The 27,291-nt window shown below is 44.8% G+C and overlaps 2 protein-coding genes across 2 annotated transcripts in view; one reads left to right on the forward strand and one right to left on the reverse strand.

Annotated features, from left to right (window-relative positions):
* Positions 1–8,753, forward strand: part of RAB6B (RAB6B, member RAS oncogene family) — a 59,227-nt gene extending 50,474 nt beyond the window's left edge. The window contains exons 7-8 of the mRNA XM_027545689.1: positions 2,779–2,845; positions 4,311–8,753. Coding sequence (XP_027401490.1) covers positions 2,779–2,845; positions 4,311–4,375 — 132 coding nt within the window. The 3' untranslated portion in view covers positions 4,376–8,753. The remainder of the gene's footprint in view (positions 1–2,778; positions 2,846–4,310) is intronic.
* Positions 8,754–13,011: 4,258 nt separating this feature from the next.
* Positions 13,012–27,291, reverse strand: part of LOC113895043 (serotransferrin-like) — an 86,147-nt gene continuing 71,867 nt past the window's right edge. The window contains 2 exon segments of the mRNA XM_027545702.1: positions 13,012–14,318; positions 21,945–21,999. Of these exon segments, the coding sequence (XP_027401503.1) occupies positions 14,105–14,318; positions 21,945–21,999 (269 nt within the window). The 3' untranslated portion in view covers positions 13,012–14,104.

The following is a 27,291-nucleotide window of genomic DNA, read 5'->3' on the forward strand; positions in this document are numbered from 1 at the left end:
GGAGTGAGTCCCTCCAGAGCTAACTGCTTGCCCTCAGGGTATCAGGGGCTATGGGATCAGCTGCACCCAGCAGCCAGCCCCGTGGCCCCTGAGCTGCCGTGGCTGTCCAGCCCCCAGCTTCTAGGCAGCCGAGAAGCAGCACTTTCCTACCTGTTCCCTCACTTGGGATGGGCATGTAGGAGAGTCCATCCACTCAGCATTTTGGGGTTCCTGCATTGTGCTTGGCAAGCACCTGGGGCTGTGTTGGGCCAGGTAGACTTGGGGAAAAGAGCCCACTGTCAGTGAGGTTAGAGCTCACAGGAGGGGGGCCTGCAGAGTCAGACTCCTCAGAGGAGCCGTAGAAGGGCTGGGGTTAGGGCTGAGCCTCAGAGCAAGAGGCTTCTCACAGATGGCCTTCAGCAGGTCAGTGGACTTGGGTGGAAACAACTGCACCTGTCTCTGCACCACCCCTGAGAGATTGGCAGCATTTTCTGTGGCCACGAGTGTAGCAACAGGACTCCGTGTGTTAGTAGCTCCCCTGGCTTTATTGGTGTCTCGTCTCTTGAGCGTTTACCCCTCAGTATCTCAGGGGGTCCTCTGCCAGCTCCGGCTCTTTAACACATTCCTGAGGAAGCATAGGTGTTGCTGTGTCAAGAGTCTGTATCTTTAAAGAGTTTAGAAATTTATTTCAATACTACATAGTTTCCTTTACATAAAACTTGGGCTTTCCTGGTGGCTCAGATGGTAAAGAATCTGCCTGCAGTGCAGGAGACCCAGGTTCAATCCCTGGGTTGGGAAGATCCCCTGGAGAAGGGAATGGCCACCCACTCCAGTATTCGTGCCTGGAGAATTCTATGGACAGTTGACCATTCATTTCACATGCTTGAAAGGAGGCCATAGCCTTCAGTAGCCTGCCAAAGGAGTTTTGGGTTCAAAAAACGTGAGGATCCTGTGTCTTCAAGGAAAAGAGGACTTGGATAGCTGATGACGAGGGGGCTGCCTGGGCAGGGGACTGGCATGGGCACAGGTGGGGCTGGAGGGGCGCTGGGGCCTTGCCGGGGTCACTTCTGCCCGGGCACCCCCAGCAGTGTCCAAGAGCACTAGACAAGCTGCCATGCAGCAGCTGGCCACACGCAGTGAGGGTTTAAAGGTTTACCCGGCCTGGGCAGTGTTGTGCCAGTGGGAAGTAGCAGAGGAGCGGGAAGGGACAGAATGAGCTCCCAGACCCAGGGGATGCCCCCGCCCCAGCTGGAGGGCCTCAGCATTGCTCTGTTCACTCACACCCCCTTACCAGCCTCCCCTGTCCCTGGAGGCCTACAGGAGACACCAGGTTGTGGCTCTGCGCGGTCCTGATGGAAAGGCCTGGAGGGCGGGGAAGCAGAGGTCAGTGGTCCAGAGGGCAGGTGGCCTCTGCCCCCAGTGGACAGAGATGCTGATGCCCCCTTTCCATAACATTCTGGAAGCCAGGCAATGGTCTGAGCAAGAGTTGTGTATAGTCAGTTCAACCCTGGGTGGTTCAGAGGAGTCTCCATGCAGTGCAGGCTCCTGGACTCTGAATGTGAGCCTGTCTGCTCTCAGAGGCTCCCATGTGACCCTTAGAGCTTCTGTTTGACTGACAACTTGGCCACTGACAGAGGCTGTGACTATTTTGACAGCCAGACAGGCGGAGTGGGGCTGCCTGGGGCATCATGGAGGAAGGCTTGGCAAGTGACTGACTGGACTTCTGCACCCCCTCCTACCCATCTCTGCACCCCACCCACCAGCGTCTTCCCGACTTGGGCCCTCACCCTCACCACGTTGGGTCCTGTCACCCAGCCTGGGTGGTCCCACGTGACTGGGCTCTGCCATGAGACCATGAATGAGCCTCACCCTGTCTTCAGAGAGCTCAGGCAGTGACGTTTTAAGGCCAGAGCTCACCTAGTTCCTGCAGTTGGTGTTTGTCAAGAGATGGGAAGAGCATTCAGAATCTTCTGTCTTGTACTTGCTGTCATCCCCCTGGGTTCCATCCCTGTAGGTCCTGCCAGCACCCCTGACACCCTGTTGACCCCTGCCCCCCTGTTGACCCCTGCCCCAGTGAGCGCATGCGCGCAGACACACACCACACAGCTCTCCATGCACACTTACAAACACACAGGCACAGAAACCCCGCATGTGCACATACATGTCGCACACACGCACCCCCCCACGTACACACACATTTGCTGCACATCCACATCCACACCACACACACTCCTCTACACACAGGACACACAGTCACACTCGCCCACGCCCAAGCAAACCCACAATATCACACACTCCCACGTCCTTATTCCCTCTGAAAAGTCTCCTCCACTCTGACTGTGGCCCTGGCTCCTAGAAGCCAGCTGCCTCGATGCTGTGGACTCGCAAGACTCCCTGAAGAGAGGGTCATTGTCATAAGGGCACTTGAAAGCCACTTCCCCACACCTGGCCCCCAGGTGGCCAGTGGGACAGAAGCTCTCCAGGGCCTAGATCGTTTTCTGCCCGGGGGTGGATCCCTGGCCATCACCATGACCCACACTCAGGCCCCGAGACCCCGAGGCCAGCCTGCCTGGGTGAGAGGCCTGCTGGGGCCCAGTGCCGTGAGGGGTGCTAGGGGGTGGGAGGGAGAAGTTAGGTGCAGTCCCTTCCGTCAAGGGTGCAGTCTCTGCTGTCCAGGAGGCAGTCAGCAGGACAGGACAGGAGTAGAGCCTGAGGCCAGGGTGAGAAGAGGCAGAAGGTGGGCATGCCAGGAGCAGAGGGGGAAGGATGGGGCTCACGCTGCATCTCCCCTCTCCCTAGCTCTTCCGACGTGTGGCCTCGGCTCTGCCTGGAATGGAGAATGTCCAGGAGAAAAGCAAAGAAGGGAGTATCCTTTTCCTTTGACAAGTGAGTGAAAGATGTTGCAGAACTCATTTATTCATGGATTTATCACATGATATGTTAGAACAGTGGACAAACCCTTGCCTGGTCCCCAGGCCAGCCTTCCTGATGGGCAGCTGTGCTGTGGAGCCTCATATGTACAGGAATGAGGCTGAACTCCGAGGTCTTCAAGACCCCGTCCAGCTTGAACCAAACAAGCTTCCAAAACAGAGTGGGGGTGCCAGAGGGATGTGTGTGGAGTGACAGTGCGGGGCAGGGAGTGAGAAATAGTGAGTGCCCTTCTTTCTAGTGAACACAGATTTGTGTTTCATGTGGACAAGCAGAATCTCCACTTCGGTACACTCAGAGATGATCTCAGCATGGTTCAGCCTCCTCTACATGAGACAACTGCCTCCTCAACCCAGCCCGGCACAGCCTGGGGCCTCCCCACTGCCCCGGGGACAGGGTCTGCACACCACTCACCCAGTCCACTCTACCTTGGGCCACACGCAGAGGCTGAAACTGAGGCTCAGACAGGTGGTCCGATTTGCCCAGTGGAAAGGAAGTCAGTTGTTTCTTGTCTTTTTACTAGTTTATCTATACTTTGCCATGTTATAAAAAATGTATGTTTATGTATATGTAATACTACATACACATGAAACAAGATAAAAATATACAAAAGAATATTGAGGTTTAGGGACCATAAAAAGAAAAAAAAATAAGGAAAAGTCATGGACAAGGTCATACTCAGAATATATGCCATGGCCAGTGGCAAAAAAAGTGGTAAGAAGGGAAAAGGCAAGGTGTCTTTAGGGAAGCATAGTTTTTTATACTGCTTGACTCCTGAAGCACCTCTCCCATTGCCCTTACATAGGGGCCACAAAACCTCTTTGGGACGCAGGCAACTGATCCCATAGAAGGACTGTTCCACCCAACTCTGGCAGTTCCTATTGGTGCTCCTCCAACCCACACTCCCCAGGGCATCCATGGAAAGGGCTAGAGAAGGGGTGTGGCTTCTCACAGCAGCAAGCTCAGAGTCTAGGACCCCCTCTAACTGGAGCTTGAAGTGAGGTAGCCCTGAGGTTGGCGAGGTGGGCTGTACGCCCGCCGGCAGGCTCTGCACCTCCTGTGTACTTCAGGGTGCGGCTGACAGGGAACAAGGCCGAGGCTCCCCACCAGGAAGGCTTTTGAGAAAGGGTCTGTCAAGCCTGTGTTTAGGTAGTGGTCCCACAGCCCCAGGACAAGCTTTGCTTCTGGTAGACAGAGGTAATGCTGTGGGGGACGGTCCGGGAAGAGGAGGAAGGGCGGGACCTGGCGACCCTGCATCTTACCCACCCAGGCTAAGCGAAGTGCAAGCCCCTGGGTGTTTGGGGAGGGACAGAGGGGCTGTGCAGGGCAGCTGAGTGGGTACCGGGGCGGGAGTCAGGTGGGAGCTTCTCTGCGAGTCATCTTCCTTAGCCCCGCTCCTGCAGTGATTGACATCAAGCTGGACAAACCCCAGGAGCCCCCGGCCAGCGAGGGCGGCTGCTCCTGCTAATGCAGCCTGACCCCGGCTTCCTTTGACACTACTCGCTTGTTGTGTTGCTTCCTATTGGTTAGCTTCCTACGGGGGGTGGGAGATGAGCTTATCCAGATGGGAGGAGTTTTCTTTTCTCTCTGTCTCTAGGAGTCGGGTGGGTGGGGAGGGAGGCTGGGCATCAGGGATCACGTCACTCTTAACAGCTGTTACTTAAACAACTATTTTTTGGTTTGGTTGTAATATATTGTACTTTATTAAGATTGCCAAAAACTTAAAATTTAAAAAAAAAATTTAAATCATGTGTATACAACTTTTTGCCAGATAAAAATGTAGTCATTTTTATTTGAAAGATGTGCTTTTTGTTTTTGTATATTTGTAAACTTACAGAGAACCTTTTCCACACACCTCCTCCTTCCTGTCCTCTTTTAATGGTTCATCACCTCTGCCCTCCTCCCACCCTCAGACCAATAAATTTAAACAATTAACTGGGCAATTTATTTAGGCTCCAATCCCCAGGCTGTCTGGCCCAGACCAACCAGGCCTCACCAAACAGGCCCTCTGTAGTTAAATCAAACACTGATGGAAGGAAACAGGCTCTGAAGAGGCAGCTCTGACTCCGTCCTTCTGTGGCCAGAGTAGGACACGAGCCACAGCCCTGAGCTGAAGTAAGGCCTGTGAACTGCAGGGAGCCCAGGCCAGGCCCACTGGAATCACGTCTGCCTCTTTCCCCTCCCTGAAAAGCCTTGAAGGGGGTGGAGGACACTTGCCACAGGCAACCGTCTGTGCTCTGTGGTCCACCCAGTGACTGGCAGAGCAAGAGGTCATGGGCAGGAAGGAAGGACGGGGTGCTGTTGGCAACTGTGGGCTGGGCAAGGTGTAGTTTATAGATTGGGGGCACCATATGTAGTCATGAAAATGTTTTAACCAAGCCGTCCAATGATCAGCAAACGTGTCTGGTTTGAAGCTAAGGGAAAGGCAGAAGGAACCTCAGTGTGTGCCACTGAAGCCCTCCTCCTTGGATGCCAGGGAATCTGGAGCCTGTTGCACACAGGATTGGCCTGTCTGTGGTGGGGGAAGGGAGGGTCTGCAGACCTGCCACCAGGAAGATGCTTTTGCTGATCCTTGGTTGCTACTACTGCAGAGTGCTGTTTTGGAAAAGCTGACCTCTTGACGTGTTTCTGTCTCCCTGGTGCCGGGAGTTGACATTTTTGTGCACAGACCTTTGCAGATATTGTAGCAGCACTCTGGTCGCTTGAGGGTAGAGCTGAGGTGGGGTCCCCAGAAGGCTTTCCGGAGAGCCGTCCTGGCCATTTTTGACTCATTTCTGAGAAGGACTTAGTCTTGAGGACCTATCTGTAAATCTTTGAAAAGAACTCTCTTTCACTAAGTGATGCTGCCCACTTGACCAGCATTCCAAATAGATCCAGACTCACCAACTCCGAGTCTGCACAGAGCCAGGCAGAGGGTACCACTCTGGCCAAAATCAGTGAACCCTGGCTCTTCCTCCAGGCTGCTGTTAGGCTTGTCATAGACGAGCTAAATGACTATCTGGCGTATGGTAGGGAGTAAATTCCACCATCAAGCAGGATCCCAACAAGTTGTTATGTTGAGTTTGGAACTTCTCAGAAACTAATCCAGAATGGCAGCTACTAAGTGCAGCAGGGACCTGGCAGGACTCACTGATACTGTGTCCAGTGGGCCTGTCACAGACTCAGCTAAGGGGACTGTGTGTCAGAGCTGATCTTTAGAGAGAAGTTTATCTTCAGGTGAAGCAAAGAGGAAGCAGAATTCCCACTGAGCTCCTCTTCCAGAAGGTAAAGACCAACGTACGAACGTAATTCCAATGTCACATGTTGAGTTTTTATATGTGTGTACATAATTATATATAGAGATAGACTTGTGTATACACCTTCCACACACATTCTCACAAAGATACGTGTGCTCGATGTATATTCTTGTTTTTCCTGCTCTCAAGTTGGAACTTGCATTGTGATATCAGTTTTGGAAATCCAAAAGTACTGCAATGTGTCGAAATAAGAAATACTTAATATTGTCCAAAAACTTGTGATTGTCTTGCCATCAATAAAACAATGCATAGATGTGTTAACTAAAGGCAAAAATAGACCCTGGGAACATGCACACTGTTTCTGTCTGTACTTATATGCACAAGTGTGCATGCCCATGTGGGCCAGTACCCCCACCATGGCACACCCCCAAGTGGTGCTTGTTGGAAGAGTGCTTACTTACCTCGTGAGAATTCATAGGAGTCCAGGTGACAGCACCAAGCCTGGCTGGCAGTGAGGGCCATTGCTTGTGGCCCCTAGGGCAGCCCAATTTGCAGGGATCTCATTGGGTCTCAGTGAATGGATGGTGGATTTTTATTTTCTTGGTACTAAAGAGTACTTTTTCTTTAAAATTTTTGTTAAAAAGGTGAAACTCAGCCCCCTTCTCATGTTTCTTTTTCCCATCACAGCCTAGAATAAGAGTAAGAGATGAAGTAGATACAATGTGGCTTCATGTGGCCTCCATGAGCCCTCCTTTCCCAACACATACATGACATCCTCTCTCCTGAGCCCAGCTCTCCCAGCCCTGTAGGAGAGGGGAGGTGGGGAGGGCAACTGCCTCCCCTTATCCTCTTATCCTGGTGGCGCCACATTGTTCCATGAGTGCCCTCCTTGGGCCTCATCTCCACCCCTCTTCCTGGATCTGTCAGGGCAGCCAGACCTCCAGCACAGAAGGGCTTTGGCTCGTTGGCTCCCACTGGGGGCAGGTGACATCACTGTCCTCTTGCTTGTAGGTAGGATCTTGTCTCAGACTTAAGGTTCAATAATGAAATGATCAGGTTCCCTTGAAGAGAATGTCATGAAATTCCTCAGCATTCCTGGTGAGAGTATCCCATTGTTGCTGGATCCAAGTGGGCTAGCACGAGGCAGAGAGGAGGGACCCTTTTAGGAAATGATCTCAGTTTAGCCCGTGGTTCAGTCTGTCTCTCTACAGAGCACCCTTGACCTGGGAGTACAGCAGGCTCATCTTCTGTGGCCCTCTCTATTACTTTGAGGAATCTCAAAAAAAAAAAGGAAAAAATGCTGTCAGTAAAGCTCCTGTTTTGTGGTCATCTGAAAAATCGAGCATATGGTGGAGAAAGCAGAAAGCATGTTTATGAATGCAGACGTGCCAGAGCGAAGGGGTGGTCTCGGCATCTCAGGTGCTAGAGCTGCAGCCGTGTGGTCCAAGGTTAGCAAGCATGCTGACTCGGTCAGAGGCCTCCCTGCCGTCACTGTCACCGCACTCTTCCTGTCAGCATCCTCAGTTGGTCTGAGATGGCCCAGGTCTGAGGAGCAATGGCCAGATCAGTTCGAGTGTTTCAGGCAGCAGAAACGAGGATTGCTATGGTGGTAGCCGAGAGTGCGGACACATACTGGATGTGATGTTGTCGTTTTCCCGGTGGCAGCAGTGCTGGAAGCCCCTGCCCTCAAGTACCAGGTGTGACAATAATGGCACCGCTGGCTTCGGTGTCCTGCAGGCAGAGAAGCCTCATTTCTCCACGTGGCAGAAGGCAGGTGAGGGTGTCAGGATGTGAGAACAGGTAGCTGAGGGCTGTGAGGCGTGTCTGAGCCACACGAGGGGCAGCCGAGCTGAAGTGTCTGGGCATCAACCAGTGCGCACCAGTTTCCTAACTACCTCTCCCCCAAGAATGTGAGACATTGTTCCCTGGCCACAGCAGAGTGAGGCGGAAGGCTCACAACCCTTCCTGCAGGAAATGCAGGAAAACCAGGTCCGAGAAGGGTGACTCGCTTATGATTACCCAGTGAACTGCAAGCAGTCAGAATCAAGGTGTTTTCACTCATCTGTCGCTGACATGTGTGTAACAAATGTGACTGTGCACTGGCACACAGGGCTACAGGGCACGTGTGCTCCTCAGACCGGCGTATCTGAGGACATTTCAGGCTCCTCCATTGCAAAGAAGGGCCAGCCCCCAAGTCCACTCTGATTGTCACACCAGGGCACCCTTTGGATTTTTTGTTTGAAATAAACTATTTCAGTGATCCAAAACCTTGAGCTCTCAATGCATAAACTCCCTGGACACCAGACAACCCCCTGACCGCGCCCCTGCTGATGCTCATGGTGGGGTGTGGTTTATCCTTGCAGTGGGATTGGAAGCCGCCTTCTAGTGGGAAATCTCCATAGGCTGACGGCCAGCGTGTATCACAAGGTGTGTGTCACCTTCCTCCTCACCCGGCCCCATGGAAGTGATTGGCCATGAGGAGCACAGAGGATGGCATTCCCATCTCACTGGCTCAGCAGGCTTAAATGGCCACATTGACTTTACATAAAACTGTGTAAAATGTGGAAGACTCAGCATGTTGATCAAACAATAAACTGTCCTAATTCTCAACACAAAGCCTCTTGTTTCATGTTTCTCAGTGGTGTGGTTATATATTGGTGGAAGGGGTGTGGAAAAACAGATTTCTTCAAATGCATGCTCCATGAAGAAGACCCTCCTCATGTCTGGGTGGTGGTGTGTTCACCACCACCTTTTGCTTTTCCCTCCTGCTCCTCACTGGGCTCTCAACTCAGAAGGGGAAAAGGCAGGACATGCTGAACTTTAATCTCCATTCTGCCTGAAGGCTGATGGAAAGGGAAACTCCAGGCAGAACTGAGAGACTCAGGGCTCTGTGCTATCTCCTGTCATCCCTGCTCTCCACTTGCAATGGCTGAGGGTTAGGAAGGGTGGGTATAGAGGCTGGATCTCTATTGCCATGATTTCTGGAAAGTATTTAAAGGTAAGAATTTAAGATGAACCACAATCACCTTTCAGATGACATGAAGCTACCTCGTACGCCCTCCAGCAGCATCTCACACCAATTAGAGAACATCCCTAAGACAGCCCTTCAGGTCTCAGCACCTCCAGACTAAAAGGGGCCCTGAAGGCCAGGGGGCCAACCCAAAGAGAACACAGAGGCCAAGAGCCGACCCACCACTGCCCTGGACTGGGAATGCTGGGAATCCTGGGGCCGTAGGGAAAGCCAAGACCACCAGGTTTTCTTCATCAAGTTCAACTTCACTGTCTTTCTCCTTTAAAGGTTCTAAAGGTTTCTGGAACACCCTCCAATCTGCCACCTCAAGGAAGCCATCTCTGATTAGGAGGGCTAGGCAGTTAAGATTCCCTGCCCACTGAGCCTAACTTCCCTGGGTGCCAGGTGTAAACTGTGAGGTGGAGGCGTTACCAGGCAAGTCGAGGGGCTGAGGCCTGAGAGCCCAAGTGCACATGCCTGTATGGACCAGACCAAAGCCAGAGGAATGCTGTTCCAGACAGCTTTTCCCCAAGACTGGTATTCAGGGCAATGTGACTACAGACAGGAAAGGGAGTGGGTTGTCTCCCTGAGCATCCTGCTTACACGCACAACATCCAGCAGGTGAAGGAAGCATGCTGGGGCTTCCCAGACTGAGTGTTAAAACTGGAGTTGTGAATGTCCTACCTGCAGCGCCTGCAAGCCATCAAGGTATGTTGCTTGAGGTCGTCTCCTCTATCACTGTAGCTGTGTTTTGGTCACCCAATGACCAAGGGTGCAGAAAGGAGCTTTGATAATCCTATGATAACCCCCAATTTTTCTTTTAAAAAAAGCATATTTCAGTTGAAACAAAAATATCTGAAGTCAAAAGAACACCAAGTGTCTCACATATGGGGTGAGGGTGGGGAACGCCAGGATCCCAGGAGGCACTGAGGCCATGCTGGGGCTGCATGGGTGGTGCATCCAGACAAGGAAGGGCCAAAGTGAGGATGGTACTGAGGCAGCTCATCCTGGGCATGCAGCATGGTGGGAGGGATGGCCGGGGGCAGGGGAGGGGGTTGCGGACAGGTTGGTTCAGCCAAGATGGAGCCTGTGCTAATGAGAGGGGAAAGCAGGGGCTATTTCTTCACCTGAGAATGTGACTGTATGCCCACAAAAGCAGGAAGTATGTCACACTTAGAATTCCCAGATTTGGGCACAGTGCTTGTCATTTTCCGAATGAATTTTGGCATTTTCTGAACGCCATACACAGCTCGTGTCAGTAGTCAACAGGTCAGGACTTCATAGTTGAAAAAGGAAGTGGAACTACTTTCCTGTGCAAAAGTCAGGTGAGGTAACCACCTTTCTTTAAGTACTCAAAGGGCTGGAATGGAAGAGGTAAGCATTGTAACTGCTGCTAATACACCTTTAGGTGAGAACGGGCATAAACCAATTGAAGCCTTGATTTCATTCTAAATTCAAACCTTTAAAAAAAAGAAAAAGCACAATATTCTGGCTGAAATGATCTCAAACCAACAGAACACAGCCAAGTGCCTTTTCCTCACAGAAGGAGCACTGAGACAGAGAGCATAGGGAAATCTAAGGGCAGACCCCAGGTAGTCCCCAGCAACAGCAGTTAACGCTGATCAGAAATTAAACTCCAGCAAACAGGCAGGAGAGGGGCTACGAAGGCCCCAGAATGTCTGTAAAGTGTTTAAAGAGCTGGAATGAACGGGCAGCCTCGATCTGCAGGTGTGCTCTGTACCACTAGAGACTCCATTCTGGAAGTGGGTGGTGTTTACCAGGGCAGTCAGTGCACAATGCACTGCAATCTGCACCTCTGCACTCGCAGAGCACAGGTTCTTTCCCATCAGGAGGCAAAGGCCCAGAGAGCAGTCTCTGCCTCCAACATGCAGTGGCTCAGACACTGCCATGTTCCCATCTGTGACACACAGTCAGGCTGAGTCTGCTGGTCCTGTGACCTGACAGCCCTCTTTCTACTCTAGCCATACTTGGCTCCCAGCCCAAGAAGAAATGGGCCTACTTTGGCTGAATGGCTTCAGGGCCACAGGCAGATAATTTGACCTCCCATTGATAACCCAAGCTCCCAAGGACGAGTCACGGTGGCCCAGACCCACAACAATGGGATATCTGTGGCAGAGTTAGGAGGCAGAATGAGTGCGCCCAGAAGGACTATGTAACCTGCCTGCTTACTTCACCAGAGAGTAAAACTAAACAGGGCCTGAGACGTCCCTGGCAGTCCAGTGGCTAAGACCTGGTCCGTGCTCCCAATGCAAGGGGCTCGGGTTTGATCCCTGATCATGGAATTAGATGCCACGTGCTGCAACTAAGAGTTTGCATGCCACAACTAAAGACCCAGCGTGCCACAACCAAGACCTGGCACCGTAAAATAAACAAACATGGCCCGTGGCCCAGAGAACGTAACAAAGCACACTGAAGGCATATGCGATACTCCAGGAGGCCAGGTCACCTGTGAGACTGCTCCCAGGAGTCCCAGGTGCTTGGTCATGTCATGCATGCAGATTCCCGAGACCACATGAGTCCTACTGCTGAACTGAATGCTCAGAAGTGGGGTCCTCAGATGAGCTATTTAACAAGCATCACTTAATTCTGATGCATGCTAACATCTGAGAATCACTGTTTGAGATATAACTTTCCTTTTCCAAAAGATCATCTTTAAGGTCTTGAATAAAATTCAACCTTGCTCCCCTTCTTCAGTCACTTGTTTCAGGTATTTCTTCCTCTAATGAAGTGAAACACTTTCTCACCTCTAGAAAAAGCAACAGAACAGCCGACAGCACACGCATACCTCTTAATGGAAGCATCGGCCACTGATGTTTATTTAGGTGAGCACTGCCTTTGATTATGTGAACATGTCACATTTATCACATACCTGTTGAGTTTCTGGTTCATTCTTCTTACCTACTTCCTAAAACTACTTGGCTAATAAGGAAAAGGCAAGAAAGAGTCCAAAAGACAGGAAGACGTATCAGCAGAGACACGTCCCAATAAGAACCTGCCAGGGCTGGACTCATGGCATCTCTGTGTCAGCCGGGGTTTACTTCATACTCCAGCAGCAAGCTATGTGATGCAGGTCGTGGGAGCGGGGAAGGGGCAGGGGCTCTGAGGCAGAGCCAGAGTGACACACAGGAATGAAGACAGCAGGCAGAGGCCTGGGCCACAGCACATGTATGTGGGGACCACACTCACTGGGATGCCACTGGCTCCACGCCATTCTCCGTCACCTCTCCCTGACCCTCAAGGCAACGTTACGAGGGTCCCACTGCATACTCCTGGAGCATCCTGCACCTCCTCTTTTATGGCTCTTCCCTCACTGTGCTGGGATTAGCGTTTCACCTAACCACAGCCACCTTTGTCTCCTTTTTAATCTTTAGTTGGCTTATCTCTGAGTGTTTGAAGTAGGGACTGAAGTTTCTATGTACGTTACCATCATTAGGCCCCAGAAATGTGGAGATAGGCCTGAATTCTAACACGTGCGCCTACCTGTATTCACTCTACCATTCTATGTAAATGCTTTGCGCTAGACAGTTTTTATTTTGGGGGCAGGGGGCTATGATGGGTTTTGTTGCTGCACAGGCTTCTCTCCAGTTGTGGCAAGCAGGCTACTCTCTAGCTGCAGTGCGCGGGCTTCTCGCTGTGGTGGTTTCTCTTGCTGTGGAGCGCGGGCTCTAGGGCGTGTAGGCTTCAGCAGTTGCAGCTCCTGGGCTCTAGAGCACAGGCTCGATAGTTGCTCTGCAGCATGTGGTATCTTCCTGCATCAGGGAATCGAATCTGTGTCTCTTGCACTGGCAGGCGGATTCTTCACCACTGAGCCACCAAGGAAGCCCCATACACAGGCTGTTTTATTTACCAAGAAATATATTAATCATTTCTCCTGCACTCAGTGCACAGAGTCTCCTGTACACAGGTAGGTCTCCTGCATTGCAGGTGGATTCTTTATGGACTGAGCCACCAGGGAAGCCTATATATTAATCATTTATAAAAAGCCATTTATAAAGCCATACATTTAAAAAGATAGCAAAGAACATCACTTTGAAATTGCTTTTAAAAAAAAACCATCAGTGAATGTGCACTTTAACAATCTACAGACAACTTTTTTCATCTTGTATTTGTTCCACAGCATTCATGCTATGAGTACAAAATAGGAGCTCATCAAACAGCACATAAAGATATAGCCCAGGAGCACTCATGCATCAGAAAAACAGAACAGCTTCTAAATCTCCACATGTTCCGTAGTTAAGGGAAACCACTAGAATGGTCATTTCTAGTGTACATTTTAGTAGCATTTGGGGATTTAGCACTTACAGTTCCATCGTCTAGGAATGACTCCAAGAATTCGTAACGTTTCTGAAACCTAAGTGTTACAAGGCTAGAGTGTGGACAAGTAACTGAGCTGATGAAGAACAGACCACTGTCAGCATGGTCTTGCTGTTTTCAACCTGCCTTTACATGTCCGGAGACCATGTTGTAACTGTACCAACAAATCTGAAGATTCATGTACTGCCCATGAAGGGTAACTGGAACTCACCCAGACCCACACAAGACAGCTTTGTTTCCAGGATAAGGGGGCCAAAGCACAGAAGCAGAGGATAAGAAAACACATTAGATGACATCATATTCTCATGATAGTATCCTCTCTGTGTGAGGTCCACTTGTTAGACCTCGACCTTACACCAAGCATATACTAAAGGGATCTTACATACACTTTAAAAAGGGAAGACACAAAGCAAAGCAAATAACTAGCTTGAAAGCAGTATGGGAGAACTGAACTTAATAAAAAAAAAATTCCACACTGGGTTCAACAATAATTTGTTTCCAGAATAAGGAAAAGTTCCTAACTACATTTGAAATATTCCCTCCAGACTACCAAATCCTTTTCCAAAACTGTCATTCACACATACACACATTCACATCTTGTGTTTGGATCTAGTCCTCAGGCGATTTTAGCCAGCCACTTTTCCAAGTCCTGGATGTCAGCAGAGCCAGCATCCCCTCTTCCACCCTTGGCGCTGCATTCCAGGAACTCTACTTTGAGGGGCAACTGTGAGAATTCAAATTCTTTGCCTTTCTTCCCCAGCTGAGCAGGGGCAGTGCTGGAACTGTCCAGTGTGCTCGGGGCAGCAGAACGGGTAACCCGTAAAGTATTGCTGTGAGACAAAAGGAAAATGAATCAGGAAGCAAAAAGACCTTAATTCTTATATAACAATTAAAGCCCTTTAGAAAATCACATTAATTCCTAAATATTTCAACACTTACTTAAATACTGAATCATAAAAGTATCAATTATGCTATTAGGATTGTTAAATAATCCTTTGCTTTACCAGTTATAGGTCACTCTCTCAGACAGACAGGATAGCAGTCCAACCTAACACGGCCAGATGGTGGTGGTTTAGTTGCTAAGTCATGTCTCACTCTCTCTGACCCCATGGACTATAGCCCAACAGGCTCCTCTGTCCATGGGATTCCCAGGCAAGTCTACTAGAGTGTATTGCTATTTCCTTCTCCTGGAGATCTTCCTGACCCAGGGGTTGAAACAGGTCTTCTGCATTGAAAGGAGTCTCCTGCACGGCAGGCAAATTCCTTACCAAGTGAGCCGCCAGGGACGCCCACATGGCCAGAGGACAGCAATGAACCAAGGTCACACCAACCTTCTCTCAGCACAGTGTCCCCTTCCCTAGGATTGCCTGCATGATGCTTTTTTAAGATATATTTTTACATTACCTGCTGGTTTCAACCTTAAGTTTCTGAAAGTGAAGTGTGGGTAGGTGATATTTATATTTACCTTGAGTCTACCTGGATACAGAGCTTAGATATCTACAAACTGCAGGTTCTCATATTCAGTCCAATCTCTTTAGCTACTAACACCTTCCCAAGTTAAGTCACTTAGCTGCCACCTGCAGGCCTTAATAAGAAGTGCAAACGCAAGGCTCACTGGGTCTATTTCTCTCCCCAGAAGCAGAGGAACATGTGCTAACAAAATAAAGGATGACTTAGTAATGTAAGATTTCATGAAAACTAGTGCAGAATCCATACAAAAAACTAAGTACCTTGTTCAGAAAGACACACATATGGGAAAAGTATTTTAAAAACAATTAACACAAGGAAAAGCATTTGAGGAGGAGCACCCTAAAGGGCCTTCTAAGCAAGATGTTAGGTCCATGGGTCTTCATCTCACTGATTCTTTAAACTCAATACATGTGTCACATACGCTCTTTTAAATGTAAACTATTTTACAAGAAACTCAAAAGGAAAAAAAAACCCAAACATTATATTCAGCTCTTTTCATTCAGAAAACTATGAAATGCTTCAAAGCTGATAAGGCCTAATTCTCACAAACACAGGATTAAACTAAACTTAGACTCCAAATTTAACTGATATTACCTTTATAACTTTTTAACATTTTATTTCACTGCCCTTCTAATACAGCATTTCTTTCTGTATTGTTTTTCTATGGCTCTTTGGAATGAAAAGCAAATGAATCAAGGAAAACATGTTTTAAACATGGGAAGACTTGAACTATGCTGTTTTTTTTTTTTTTTTAATGGATACACATGAACTTACTTACAAAACAGAAAGAGACTCACAGAGAACAATCTTATGGTCGCTGGGGGAAAGGGTGGAGGGTAAGGGATAGTTAGGGGGTTTGGGGTGGACACAGACACCACTGTATTTAAAATGGATAACCAACAAGGACCTATTGTACAGCACACGGAACTCTGCTCAAGGTTATGTGCCAATCTGGATGGGAAGAGAGTTTGAGGGAGAATGGATATATGTATATGTATGGCTGAATCCCTGTACTATTCACCTCAAACTACCACAGCCTTGTTAGTTGGCTATATCCCAACACAAAATAAAAAAGTTAAAATGCTATACAATTTTCAAAAAATGGATATACAAATAATATTATTTTTCCCCAAAGATAATGCTCAACAACTGCAACAGAAATTTTAGAAAAAAAAATCATCTAACTCCCTTTTTTTTGATTTTAGCAGTCTCAAAAGAGTGAACATCAAGACAGGAGAATAGATGATGAACATGCGGTTTCAGAAGGGACAGAAACCATTGAGTAACACCAGCAAGACAGCAGAATAGGAGTTTTCAGTACAAGTCCTCTCACAGAAACATCAATTTAAATAATCATCCACACAGAGTACTTTCATGGGAGCTAAGGAATCCAGGTCAGAGATTACAGCATATGGGTGTAACACAGAAGTGAGAAAAGACGCACTGAAGAGGGCAGAAGGGAGTTTCAAATCACTATGTTACTGCTCCTGCAAGCCTGCACAGTGTAGCGTGGAGACCTATGATTTACACAGGAGAGGGAGAGTGAAACGAGCACCCCTTTGTCATGGAACCCAGCACCCACCAGGCCAGCCCCAGCAGACACAGGCACCTGTCCAGCCAAGACAGGTTCAGTTTCCAGGCTAGCTTCCATGGACCCAGGCAGCAGGCCCATCTACCCACAAGCCCAACTTGCCCAAGAAATCCAGCAGCAAGCCCATCCAGATCTCTGGCTGGACTGACTAGGGAAGTACTTTCTCTGACAAAGCTAGTCTATAAAGACTAGAAGGGGTGATTATTCTTTCAAATGTGCAGCACCAAAGTAAGGACATAAGGCTCAAGTGATCAGGGAGACATGACACCACTAAAGGAACATGATAAAGCACCAATAACTGGCCCTAAAGAAATGGAGATCTACAGACTGCCTGACATGTAATTCAAAATAATCATCTGAGAGTCCTGTGAGCTATAAAAGAACATAGACAACTCCACAAGATGAGGGAAAGAATAAACGAAAAAATAAAAAAGCCAATGAAGATACAGAAATCATGAAAAACAAAAATTCTGGAGCTGAAGAACACAATGACTGGATGTGAAAAATTCAGAGAGCTTCAACAGCAGACTCAACCAAGCAGGACAAAAAAACCAGACAGCTTGAACACAGGTAATTTGAAATTACTCTGTAATAAAACCAAAAAGAAACTGTAAAAAAAGAAAGAAGAAAGTCTTGTGGGACATCATAAAAGGAACCAATGTATGCATTATGGGGCTCTCAGAAAGAGCAGATAAAGACAAAGAATCAGACAGCTTATTTAAAAAAAAAAATGACAGCATATCCCCAAATATGGGGAGGGAAATGAACGTCCAGATCCACTAAGCTGCTACAACCCAAATGGATTAAACATAAAGAGAGCTTTAATGAAACACATTATAATCAAACTGACAAAAGTCAAACACAGAAACTGCTCAAAGCATTACGAGAAAAGTCAACTGTCACAAACAAGGGAAACTCCACAAGACTAAAAGTGGATCTGATGGCAGAAACCTTGCCGGTCAGTAGAAAGTGGGATGATATTTTCAAAATGCTGGGGGAAAAAAAACAGCCATCCAATAGTACTATACCCAGAAAAGCTGTCCTTCAGCTATGAAAGATGGATAAAAGCTTTCCGAAACAAAAGCTGCAGGAGTTCATCACCACTAGTCCTACCTCATAACAAATGCTAAAGCGAGTGAATCTTCAAGGTGAAGTAGCTATGACTACAAGAACTTATTAATGGATACACAATGTTTACAATTTCTGTATACACTCCAAGCCAGGCTTCAGCAATACGTGAACCGTGAAATTCCAGATGTTCAAACTGGTTTTAGAAAAGGCAGAGGAACCAGAGATCAAATTGCCAACATCCGCTGGATCATAGAAAAAGCAAGAGGGTTCCAGAAAAACATCTCTTTGACTGTGTGGATCACAATAAACTGTGGAAAATTCTGAAAGAGATGGGAATACCAGACAACCTGATCTGCCTCTTGAGAAACCTGTACGCAGGTCAGGAAGCAACAGTTAGAACTGGACATGGAACAACAGACTGGTTCCAAATTGGAAAAGGAGTACATCAAGGCTGTACATTGTCACCCTGCTTATTTAACTTACATGCAGAGTACATCATGAGAAACGCTGGGCTGGAAGAAGCACAAGCTGGAATCAAGACCGCCGGGAGAAATATCAATAACCTCAGATATGCAGATGACACCACCCTTATGGCAGAAAGTGAAGAGGAACTCAAAAGCCTCTTGAAGAAAGTGAAAGAGGAGAGTGGAAAAGTTGGCTTAAAGCTCAACATTCAGAAAACGAAGATCATGGCATCTGGTCCTACCACTTCATGGGAAATAGATGGGAAAACAGTGGAAACAGTGTCAGACTTTATTTTTTTGGGCTCCAAAATCACTGCAGATGGTGACTTCAGCCATGAAATTAAAAGATGCTTACTCCTTGGAAGGAAAGTTATGACCAACCTAGATAGCATATTCAAAAGCAGAGACATTACTTTGCCAACAAAGGTCTGTCTAGTCAAGGCTATGGTTTTTCCAGTGGTCATGTATGGATGTGAGAGTTGGACTGTGAAGAAGGCTGAGCACCGAAGAATTGATGCTTTTGAACTGTGGTGTTGAAGAAGACTCTTGAGAGTCCCTTGTACTGCAAGGAGATCCAACCAGTCCATCCTAAAGGAGATCAGTCCTGGGTGTTCATTGGAAGGATTGATGCTGAAGGTGAAACTCCAGTACTTTGGCCACCTCATGCGAAGAGCTGACTCATTGGAAAAGACCCTGATGCTGGGAGGGATTGGGGGCAGGAGGAGAAGGGGACGACAGAGGATGAGACGGCTGGATGGCATCATGGACTCGATGGACGTAAGTTTGGGTAAACTCCGGGAGTTGGTGATGGACAGGGAGGCCTGGTGTGCTGCAATTCATGGGGTTGCAAAGAGTTGGACATAACTAAGTGACTGAACTGAACTGATCCCTGTGAACATACGTGCAAAAATCCTCAACAAAATATAAGCAAACCAAATTCAACAGTATATTAAAAGGATCATGCATCATAATCAAGTGGGATTTGCCCAAAATGCAAAGATGGCTCAACATTTGTAAATACCGAGATACACCACATTAACAGTCTGAAGGATAAAAATCTTATGATTATCTCAATAGATGCAGAATAGCATGTGACAAAATTTGACATCCTTTCATGATAAAAACTCAACAGTTATAGAACGTATATACTTCAAAATAAAAATGCCATATATGACAAGTCCACAGATAACATCATACTCAGTGGTCAGAAGCTAAAAGCTTTTCCTCTAAAACTAGGAACAAAATAAGGATGTCTACTCTTGCCACTTCTATTCAACACAGTACTGGAAGTCCTAGACAGAGCAATTAGGCAAAAAAGAAATAAAAGACATCAAAATCAAAAAGGAAGAAGCAAAATTATCTCTGACTTCAGCTGACATGATCTTAAATATAGAAAACCCTAAAGACTCCACCAAAAAACAGAACTAATAAACTCAGTAAAATTGCAGGATACAAAAATCAACATCCAAAACCAGTTCTGTTTCAATGCACTACTAATGAAGTATCAGAAAAAGAAATTAAGAAAACAAGTCCACTTATAACAGCATCAAAAACAATAAAATACTTAGGCATAACACAAAGCAGGTCAAAGAGCTGTACACTGTAAACTGTAAAACAGTGACGAAAGAAACTGAAGACACAAATAAATGGAAAGACATCCCTTCTTCATTTACATTGTTAAAATGTCCACCTACAGATTCAATAAGCTCCGGGAGTTGGTGATGGACAGGGAACCTGGAGTGCTGCAGTACACGGGGTCGCAAAGAGTTGGACACACCTAAGGAATTGAACTGATAGATTCAATGGAATCTCAATCAGTATTTCAATGGAATTTTCCACAGAAATAGAAGAAACAATGCTAGAATTCATATGGGACCACAAAAGAACTATAATGCTCAAAGTGACCAAGTAAAAACAATAAATCTGGAGGCATCACACTCCCAGATTTCAAATTATATTGCAAACCTATAGTAATCAAAACCATATGGTACTTTAAAAAGACATACAGAATAATGGAATAGACAACCCAAGACATACCCACACATACACAGTCAACTAATCTTCCACAAAGATGACAAGAGTATATAATGGGAAAAGGACAGTCTCTTCAATAAACAGCTCTGGGAAAACTGGGTATCCACATGCAAAACAATGCAACTGAACCCTCATGTTATACTATATACTAAGTCAACTCAAAATGGATTAAAGGCTTTAATAATAAGATCTGAAACCATAAAAATCCAAAAAGAAAACACTGACACTGTGGCAGTTATTTTAAGATATGAGACTAAAAGCAAACAAAAGCAAAATAAACAAGTGTGATTACATCAAACTAAAAAGCTCCTGCGAAGCAAAAGTAACTATCTACAAAATGGAAAGATAACCTATGGAATGAGGGAAATATTTGCAAACATGTATCTTATAAGGGTTAATATTCAAAATATATAAGGAATTCATACAACCCAGTAAAAAAACAAACAAATAATTCAATTTAAAAAATGGGCAAAAGGTCTTCCCTGATGGTCCAGTGGTTGGGAGTCTGCCTTGCAATGCAGGGGCCATCAGTTTGACCCCTGGTCCAGGAGGATTCCACACGCCACAGAACACTAGGCCCACGTGCCACAATTACTGAGCCCACATGCAGCAACTACGGAGCCCTTGAGTCCTAAAGCCCATGCTCCACAAGAGAAGCCACTGCAGGGAGAACCTGCATACCACAACAAAGAGCAGCCCCGATCGTCACAACTGCAGAAAGCCCACATCCAACAACGAAGACTCAGCACAGCCAAAAGTAACTAAATAAATAAATTTTTTTTTTAATGGGCAAAGGATCTGAACAGACATAGAGGACATACAAACAGTCAACAAGTACATGAAAAAAATGCTAACCATCACTAACCATCAGGGAAATGTAGATCAAAACCATAATGAGACAGAATTACTAACATTAAGGGAAAAAAAAAAAAAAGATAAATGTTGGCAAAGATATGCAGAAAAGGTAACCCTGGTACATTGTTGGTGGGTGTAAATCGGTACTGCTGTAATAAAAAAAGCACCGAGATTTCTCAAAAAATCACAAACAGAACTACTACCACATGATCTAGCAATTCCACTTCTGGACGTTTATCTAAAGGAATTGAAATCAGGCTCTCAGAGAGATGTACGTACGTGCACTCCTACGTTCACTGCCCCATTACTAACAACAGCCAATACAGGGAGCAACCTAAATGTCCACTGAAGGATGAACAAAGAAAACGTGGAACATATATACAAGAGTATTACTGGGCCCTACAAAAGCAATTTCTGCCGTTTGTGACAACGTGGATGAACCTAGGACATTATGCTAAGTGAAATAACATAAACAGAATAAGACAAATATCGTATGATTACACTTATGTGTGGAATCAAAAACCTGTCAAACACAAGCCAAATGATACTGTCACACATCTTGAAAACAAAAAAAAATTGTTACAAAATAGTATCACAGATTTTTGTATGTTTCTGAAGTGTTCCTTTCTTATTCTGTCAACAAAAATTTCCATGGCTTTCAAAGTTTTTGTTTTTGAAACCTTTCATATCTACCATAAGCTATAGCTAGAACTAGTGGGAAAACAAATTGAGCTTACAGTTTCAATAAACCTGAGATTTTCTTTCCATGAAAATGTTAAATATCTATAAACATCCCATTAATACTTTTTATAATTCCATTAATTCTGTTGTCAATTTTTAAACAAATATATTTCACACTAATCTTCAGGTTAATCGTGGTAATCACACAAAACCAAAGACCTTAAGCAATATATACATATTTCCAAAGTGATAAGATATACAATTAACCAGCAGGACTTATTTTTACTTACATTTCTTTTTCAAGCTGCTGCTGAATTAACTTTGCTGATTTTGCCATTGTAATGTCTGTAAAGAAACAAAAGACATTGTTTAAAACAGGGTCTTTTCCCAAGACTTCCTGCACATATGGAAAATCCCCATTTAAATTTAGGTTTCTTTGCCGCACCATTTTTTTAAAAAAATTATTTTATATTAGATTATAGTTGATTTATGGGCTTCCCTGGTGGCTCAGGTGATAAAGAATTCGCCTGCAATGCAGGAGACCCAGGTTCGATCCCTGGGTCGGTGAGATCCCCTGGAGAAGGAAATGGCAACCTACTCTAGTATTCTTGCCTGGGAAACCCCACAGACAGAAGCCTGGAGGGCTATAGTCCCTGGGGTCGCAAAGAGTTGGGACATCACTGAGCAACTTTCACTTTCATAGTTGATTTGTAATGTGTTAAGTTTCAGGTGTGCAACAAAGTGTTTCATTTACACATATACATATATCTATTCTTTCTCGAATTATTTCCCATTTAGGTTATTACAGAATACTAAGCAGTTCCCTGTGCCTGACAATAGATCCTTGTTGGTTATTTATTTTAAATATAGTAGTGTGCTTGTGTTTAGTTGCTTAGTCACGTCTGACTCTTTGTGACCCCATGGACTGTAGCCCAACAGGCTCCTCTGTCCATGAGGATTCTCCAGGCAAGAATACTGGAGTGGGTTGCCATGACCTTACCCAGGGACAGAACCCAACCCAATGACTGAACCCATGTCTCCACATTGCAGGTTAATTCTTTACCATCTGAGTCACCACGGAAGTCCATAGTAGTAAGTATATATATCAATCCCAAACTCCCAACTTATCCTTCCCTCCCTTTATTAAAGTAAGCACAAATATTTATATTATAATAATGCTTATAAATATATTAAGCTGGTGATCCTAAAATTGACTAGTCTTTCATAAAAGTTTTCTACATCTTACAGACATTTTAAATCAACACATATAAGTCCAGCCAATGTTGCAAAAAGAATAGCTACCTGCTTTGTGATTTTAACAAAAGCTTTCACTCCAACAGAAATACTCCACCTGTAATAAGAAACTAAACTAACATTTCCAGCTGATACTAAAATAGTATGTTACAGCATCAAGTGCACTCTGGTAATAAAAGGCACTGGTGTGGCACCAGCAAAAGCCAAATATTACTTCCTCTTTTTATACCGAATAAAAGAAACAAAGAAGTCAGTTAATGACCTTAACACTGTTCCTGATTAGTCACTGGTAGGGTTATTACTAGCTCCCCTTTAAGAAATGCATTGGGCTCTTCATAGAATGAGAATAGGTATGAAAAAGGCCAACAGAGATCAGCTAGTCTATCTCATTTTAACTTTTTTTTAGCAAAGAAGTTTATCTTATTATTGAGGTCACACTGGTTTACAACATTATATGTTTCACATGAAACATTATGATTCAATTTTTATATACACTATTCTGTGCTTACTACCAAAAGTTTAGTTTCCATCTATATTTTCAAGTGTTTTTGTTATCTTTGGATAAATACCCAGAAGCAGACTGACTGGATCACATGGTAGTTCTATTCTTAACTTTTTGAGGAATATCCACTGTTTTTTACAGTGGCTACACCAATTTACATTCCCATCAACACTGCACAGCAAGGGTTCCCTTTTCTCCATATCCTCACTACCGCATTTCCTTTAGACAACAATGACTCTAACGGGTGGGAGGTAATGTCTAACTGTTGCTTTGATTTGCATTTCCCTAATAATTAATGATACTCATCTTCACTAGTGATGAACATCTTCATATGTGCCTGATGACCATCTGTTTATCTTTTTTGGAAAAACATCTATTCTGATCTCTGCCCATTTTTAAATCAGGCTGTTCATTTTTGTTGTTGTTGAGTTATATGTGCTCTCCCTTATCAGATATACTTGACTATCTTCTCCCATTGAGTACACTCTCTCTTTCATTTTGTTAATGGTTTCCTTTGCTGTGCAGAGCTTTTTAGTTTGATATAGTACCACTTGTTTATTTTTGCTTTTGTTTGCCTTGACTGAGGAGATACACCCAAAAACAAATTGCTAAACCCAATGTCACAGTCTGAATTTCCTGTTTTCTAAGAGTTTTATGCTTTCAGATCTTCTGTTCAAGTCTTTAATCCATTTTGAGTTAATCTTTGTGTATGGTGTAAGGAACTGGCTTAGTTTCATTCTTTTGCATGTGGCCGTACAGTTTTTCCACCAGTATTTACTGAAGAGACTGTCCTTTCTCCATTGTATGTTCTTTGCTCCTATGTTGTAAATTAATCGTCCCTATATGTGTGGGTTTATTTCTGGGCTCTCAATTCTGTTCCATTAACCTTTTTTTCTGTCAAATACCATGTTGTTTCGATTACTATGGCTTTGCAGTATATGAAATCAGGGTATGTGACACTTCTTCCAGCTTTGTTCTTTTTTCTCAGAATTGCTTTGGCTATTCATAGTTTTTTATGGTTCTATATAAATGTAAGGAACTTTTGTTCTATTTATGTGAAAAATGTCATCAAGGATTTTGATAGGGATTTTTACAATGAATTTATAGATTGCTATAGAAAAAAATGGACATTTTTAACCATGTTAATTCTTACAGTCCATAAGCATGAAACATCCTTTATCTTTCCATTTCTTTAAACCAAGTTTTATAGCATATTGCGGAATCCTAGCTCCCCAGCCAGGGATTGAACCTGCGCCCTCAAGCAGTGAAAACACAGAGGCCTAATCACTGGCAGGAAATTCCCATCCTTGATTAAATTTATTCTTGGGTATTTTTTCATTCTTTTTGCTGCAATTTTAAATGATAGGGTTTTCTTAATTTCTCTTTCTGCTTGTTTTTTGTTGGTGTACAGAAACACAACAGATCTTGCATTTTGATTTTGCATCGTGCAACTTTACCATACTCATTTATTATTTTTAACAGGCTTTTGGTGGAGTCTTCAGGTATGAGACTGGTAAGAGTGGGCACACTTGTCTTGTTCCTGATCTTAGAGGGACAGCTTTCAGTTTTTCACAGTTGAGTATGTCAGCTGTGGGTCTGACATGCATAGCCTTTATTATGTTGACATACATTCTTTCTATACCAATTTCATTGAGTTTTTATCACACATGGATGTTGAATTTTGTCAAATGCTTTCTCTGCATTTATTGAGTTGATCACTATTTTAAAAATGTTGTAGCATGTTGATTTGCAGATGTTGAATCATCCCTGCAACCCTGAAATAAATTCTACTAGATTATATTGTATGATCCATTTAATGTATTATTTTGTTTGCTAATACTTTGTTGAGAGTTTCTGCATCTACGTACATCAAAGATACTCACCTGTAATTTTCTTTTTTTGTATTATCCTTGTCTGGCTTTGATATCACGGTACTGTTGACCTTAAAAAATGAGTTGGGAAGTGTTCCCTCCTCTTCAACCTTTTGGAAGAGTTTGACTCAGATGGTAAAGAGTCTGCCTTGCAGTGTGGGAGACCCAGGTTCGATTCCTGGGTTGGAAAGATCCCCTGGAGAAGAAAATGGCAAACCTCTCCAGTATTCTTGCCTGGAAAATCCCATGGATGGAGACGCCTGGCAGTCTACAGCCCACGGGGTCCCGAAAAATCCGACATGACTGAGTGACTTCACTTTCACTTTCAAGAATAGATATTAGGTCATCTTTGAACATCTGGTAGAGTGAAGCTGTCTGGTCCTGGACTCTCGTTTTTTGGAAGGTTTTTGATGACTGTTTTAACCTCCTTACTAGTGATCCATCTATTCAGATTTTCTACTTCTTTAAGATTCCATCTTGGAGGGCTGATTGTTAAGAATGTATTCATTTATTCTATGTTGTCTAATTTGTTCGCACATAGCTACTCACGGTATTCTCTTATGACTCTCTGCATTTCTGTGGGACCTCTTGCAATTTCTATTTTTTCATTTCTAATTTTATTTATCTGAGTCTTCTCATTTTTTCTTAGTGAATTTAGCTAAAGGTTTATTGATTTTGTTTATCTTTTCAAAGAACCAGCTCTTAGTTTCATTCATCTTTACTATTGTTTGACTTTTAGTATTTCCTTCCTTCTACTTACTGACTCTGGACTTAATTTGAAGTTCTTTTTATAGTTCCTTTAGGTGTAAGGACTGTTGGGGCTTTTTCATTTCTCTTGTTTCTTGAGGTAGGCAAGTATTGCTATAAACTTGTTCTGCTTTTGATGTATCCCACTGATTTTGGTATTCCATATTTTCATTTATCTTCAGGTGTACTTTTTCCTTCTTTGATTTCCTCATTAACCTAGTATTAGGTTGGTGAAAAAGTAACTGCGGTTTCAGACAGTGAACTTTAAATCACTATCAGTTCAGTTAAGTCGCTCAGTCGTGTTGACTCTTTGCGACCCCATGAATTGCAGCACGCCAGGCATCCCTGTCCATCACCAAGTCCCGGAGTTCACTCAGACTCACATCCATCCAGTCAGTGATACCATCCAGCCATCTCATCCTCTGTCGTCCCCTTCTCTTCCTGCCCCCAATCCCTCCCAGCATCAGAGTCTTTTCCAATGAGTCAACTCTTCGCATGAGGTGCCCAAAGTACTGGAGTTTCAGCTTCAGCATCATTCCTTCCAAAGAAATCCCAGGGCTGATCTCCTTCAGAATGGACTGGTTGGATCTCCTTGCAGTCCAAGGGACTCTCAAGAGTCTTCTTCAACACCACAATTCAAAAGCATCAATTCTTCGGCACTCAGTCTTCTTCACAGTCCAACTCTCACATCCATACATGACCACTGGAAAAACCATAGCCTTGACTAGACAGACCTTTGTTGGCAAAGTAATGTCTCTGCTTTTGAATATGCTATCTAGGTTGGTCATAACTTTCCTTCCAAGGAGTAAGCGTCTTTTAATTTCATGGCTGAAGTCACCATCTGCAGTGATTTTGGAGCCCAAAAAAATAAAGTCTGACACTGTTTCCACTGTTTTCCCATCTATTTCCCATGCAGTGATGGGACTGGATGCCATGATCTTCATTTTCTGAATGTTGAGCTTTAAGCCAACTTTTTCACTCTCCACTTTCACTTTCATCAAGAGGCTTTTTAGTTCCTCTTCACTTTCTGCCATAAGGGTGGTGTCATCTGCATATCTGAGGTTATTGATATTTCTCCTGGCAATCTTGATTCCAGCTTGTGCTTCTTCCAGTCCAACGTTTCTCATGATGTACTCTGCATATAAGTTAAATAAGCAGGGTGACAATATACAGCCTTGACGTACACCTTTTCCTATTTGGAACCAGTTTGTTGTTCCATGTCCAGTTCTAACTGTTACTTCCTGACCTGCATACAAATTTCTC

This window comes from Bos indicus x Bos taurus, chromosome 1, assembly GCF_003369695.1.
Source record: "Bos indicus x Bos taurus breed Angus x Brahman F1 hybrid chromosome 1, Bos_hybrid_MaternalHap_v2.0, whole genome shotgun sequence".
Taxonomy (NCBI): Eukaryota; Metazoa; Chordata; class Mammalia; order Artiodactyla; family Bovidae; genus Bos; species Bos indicus x Bos taurus.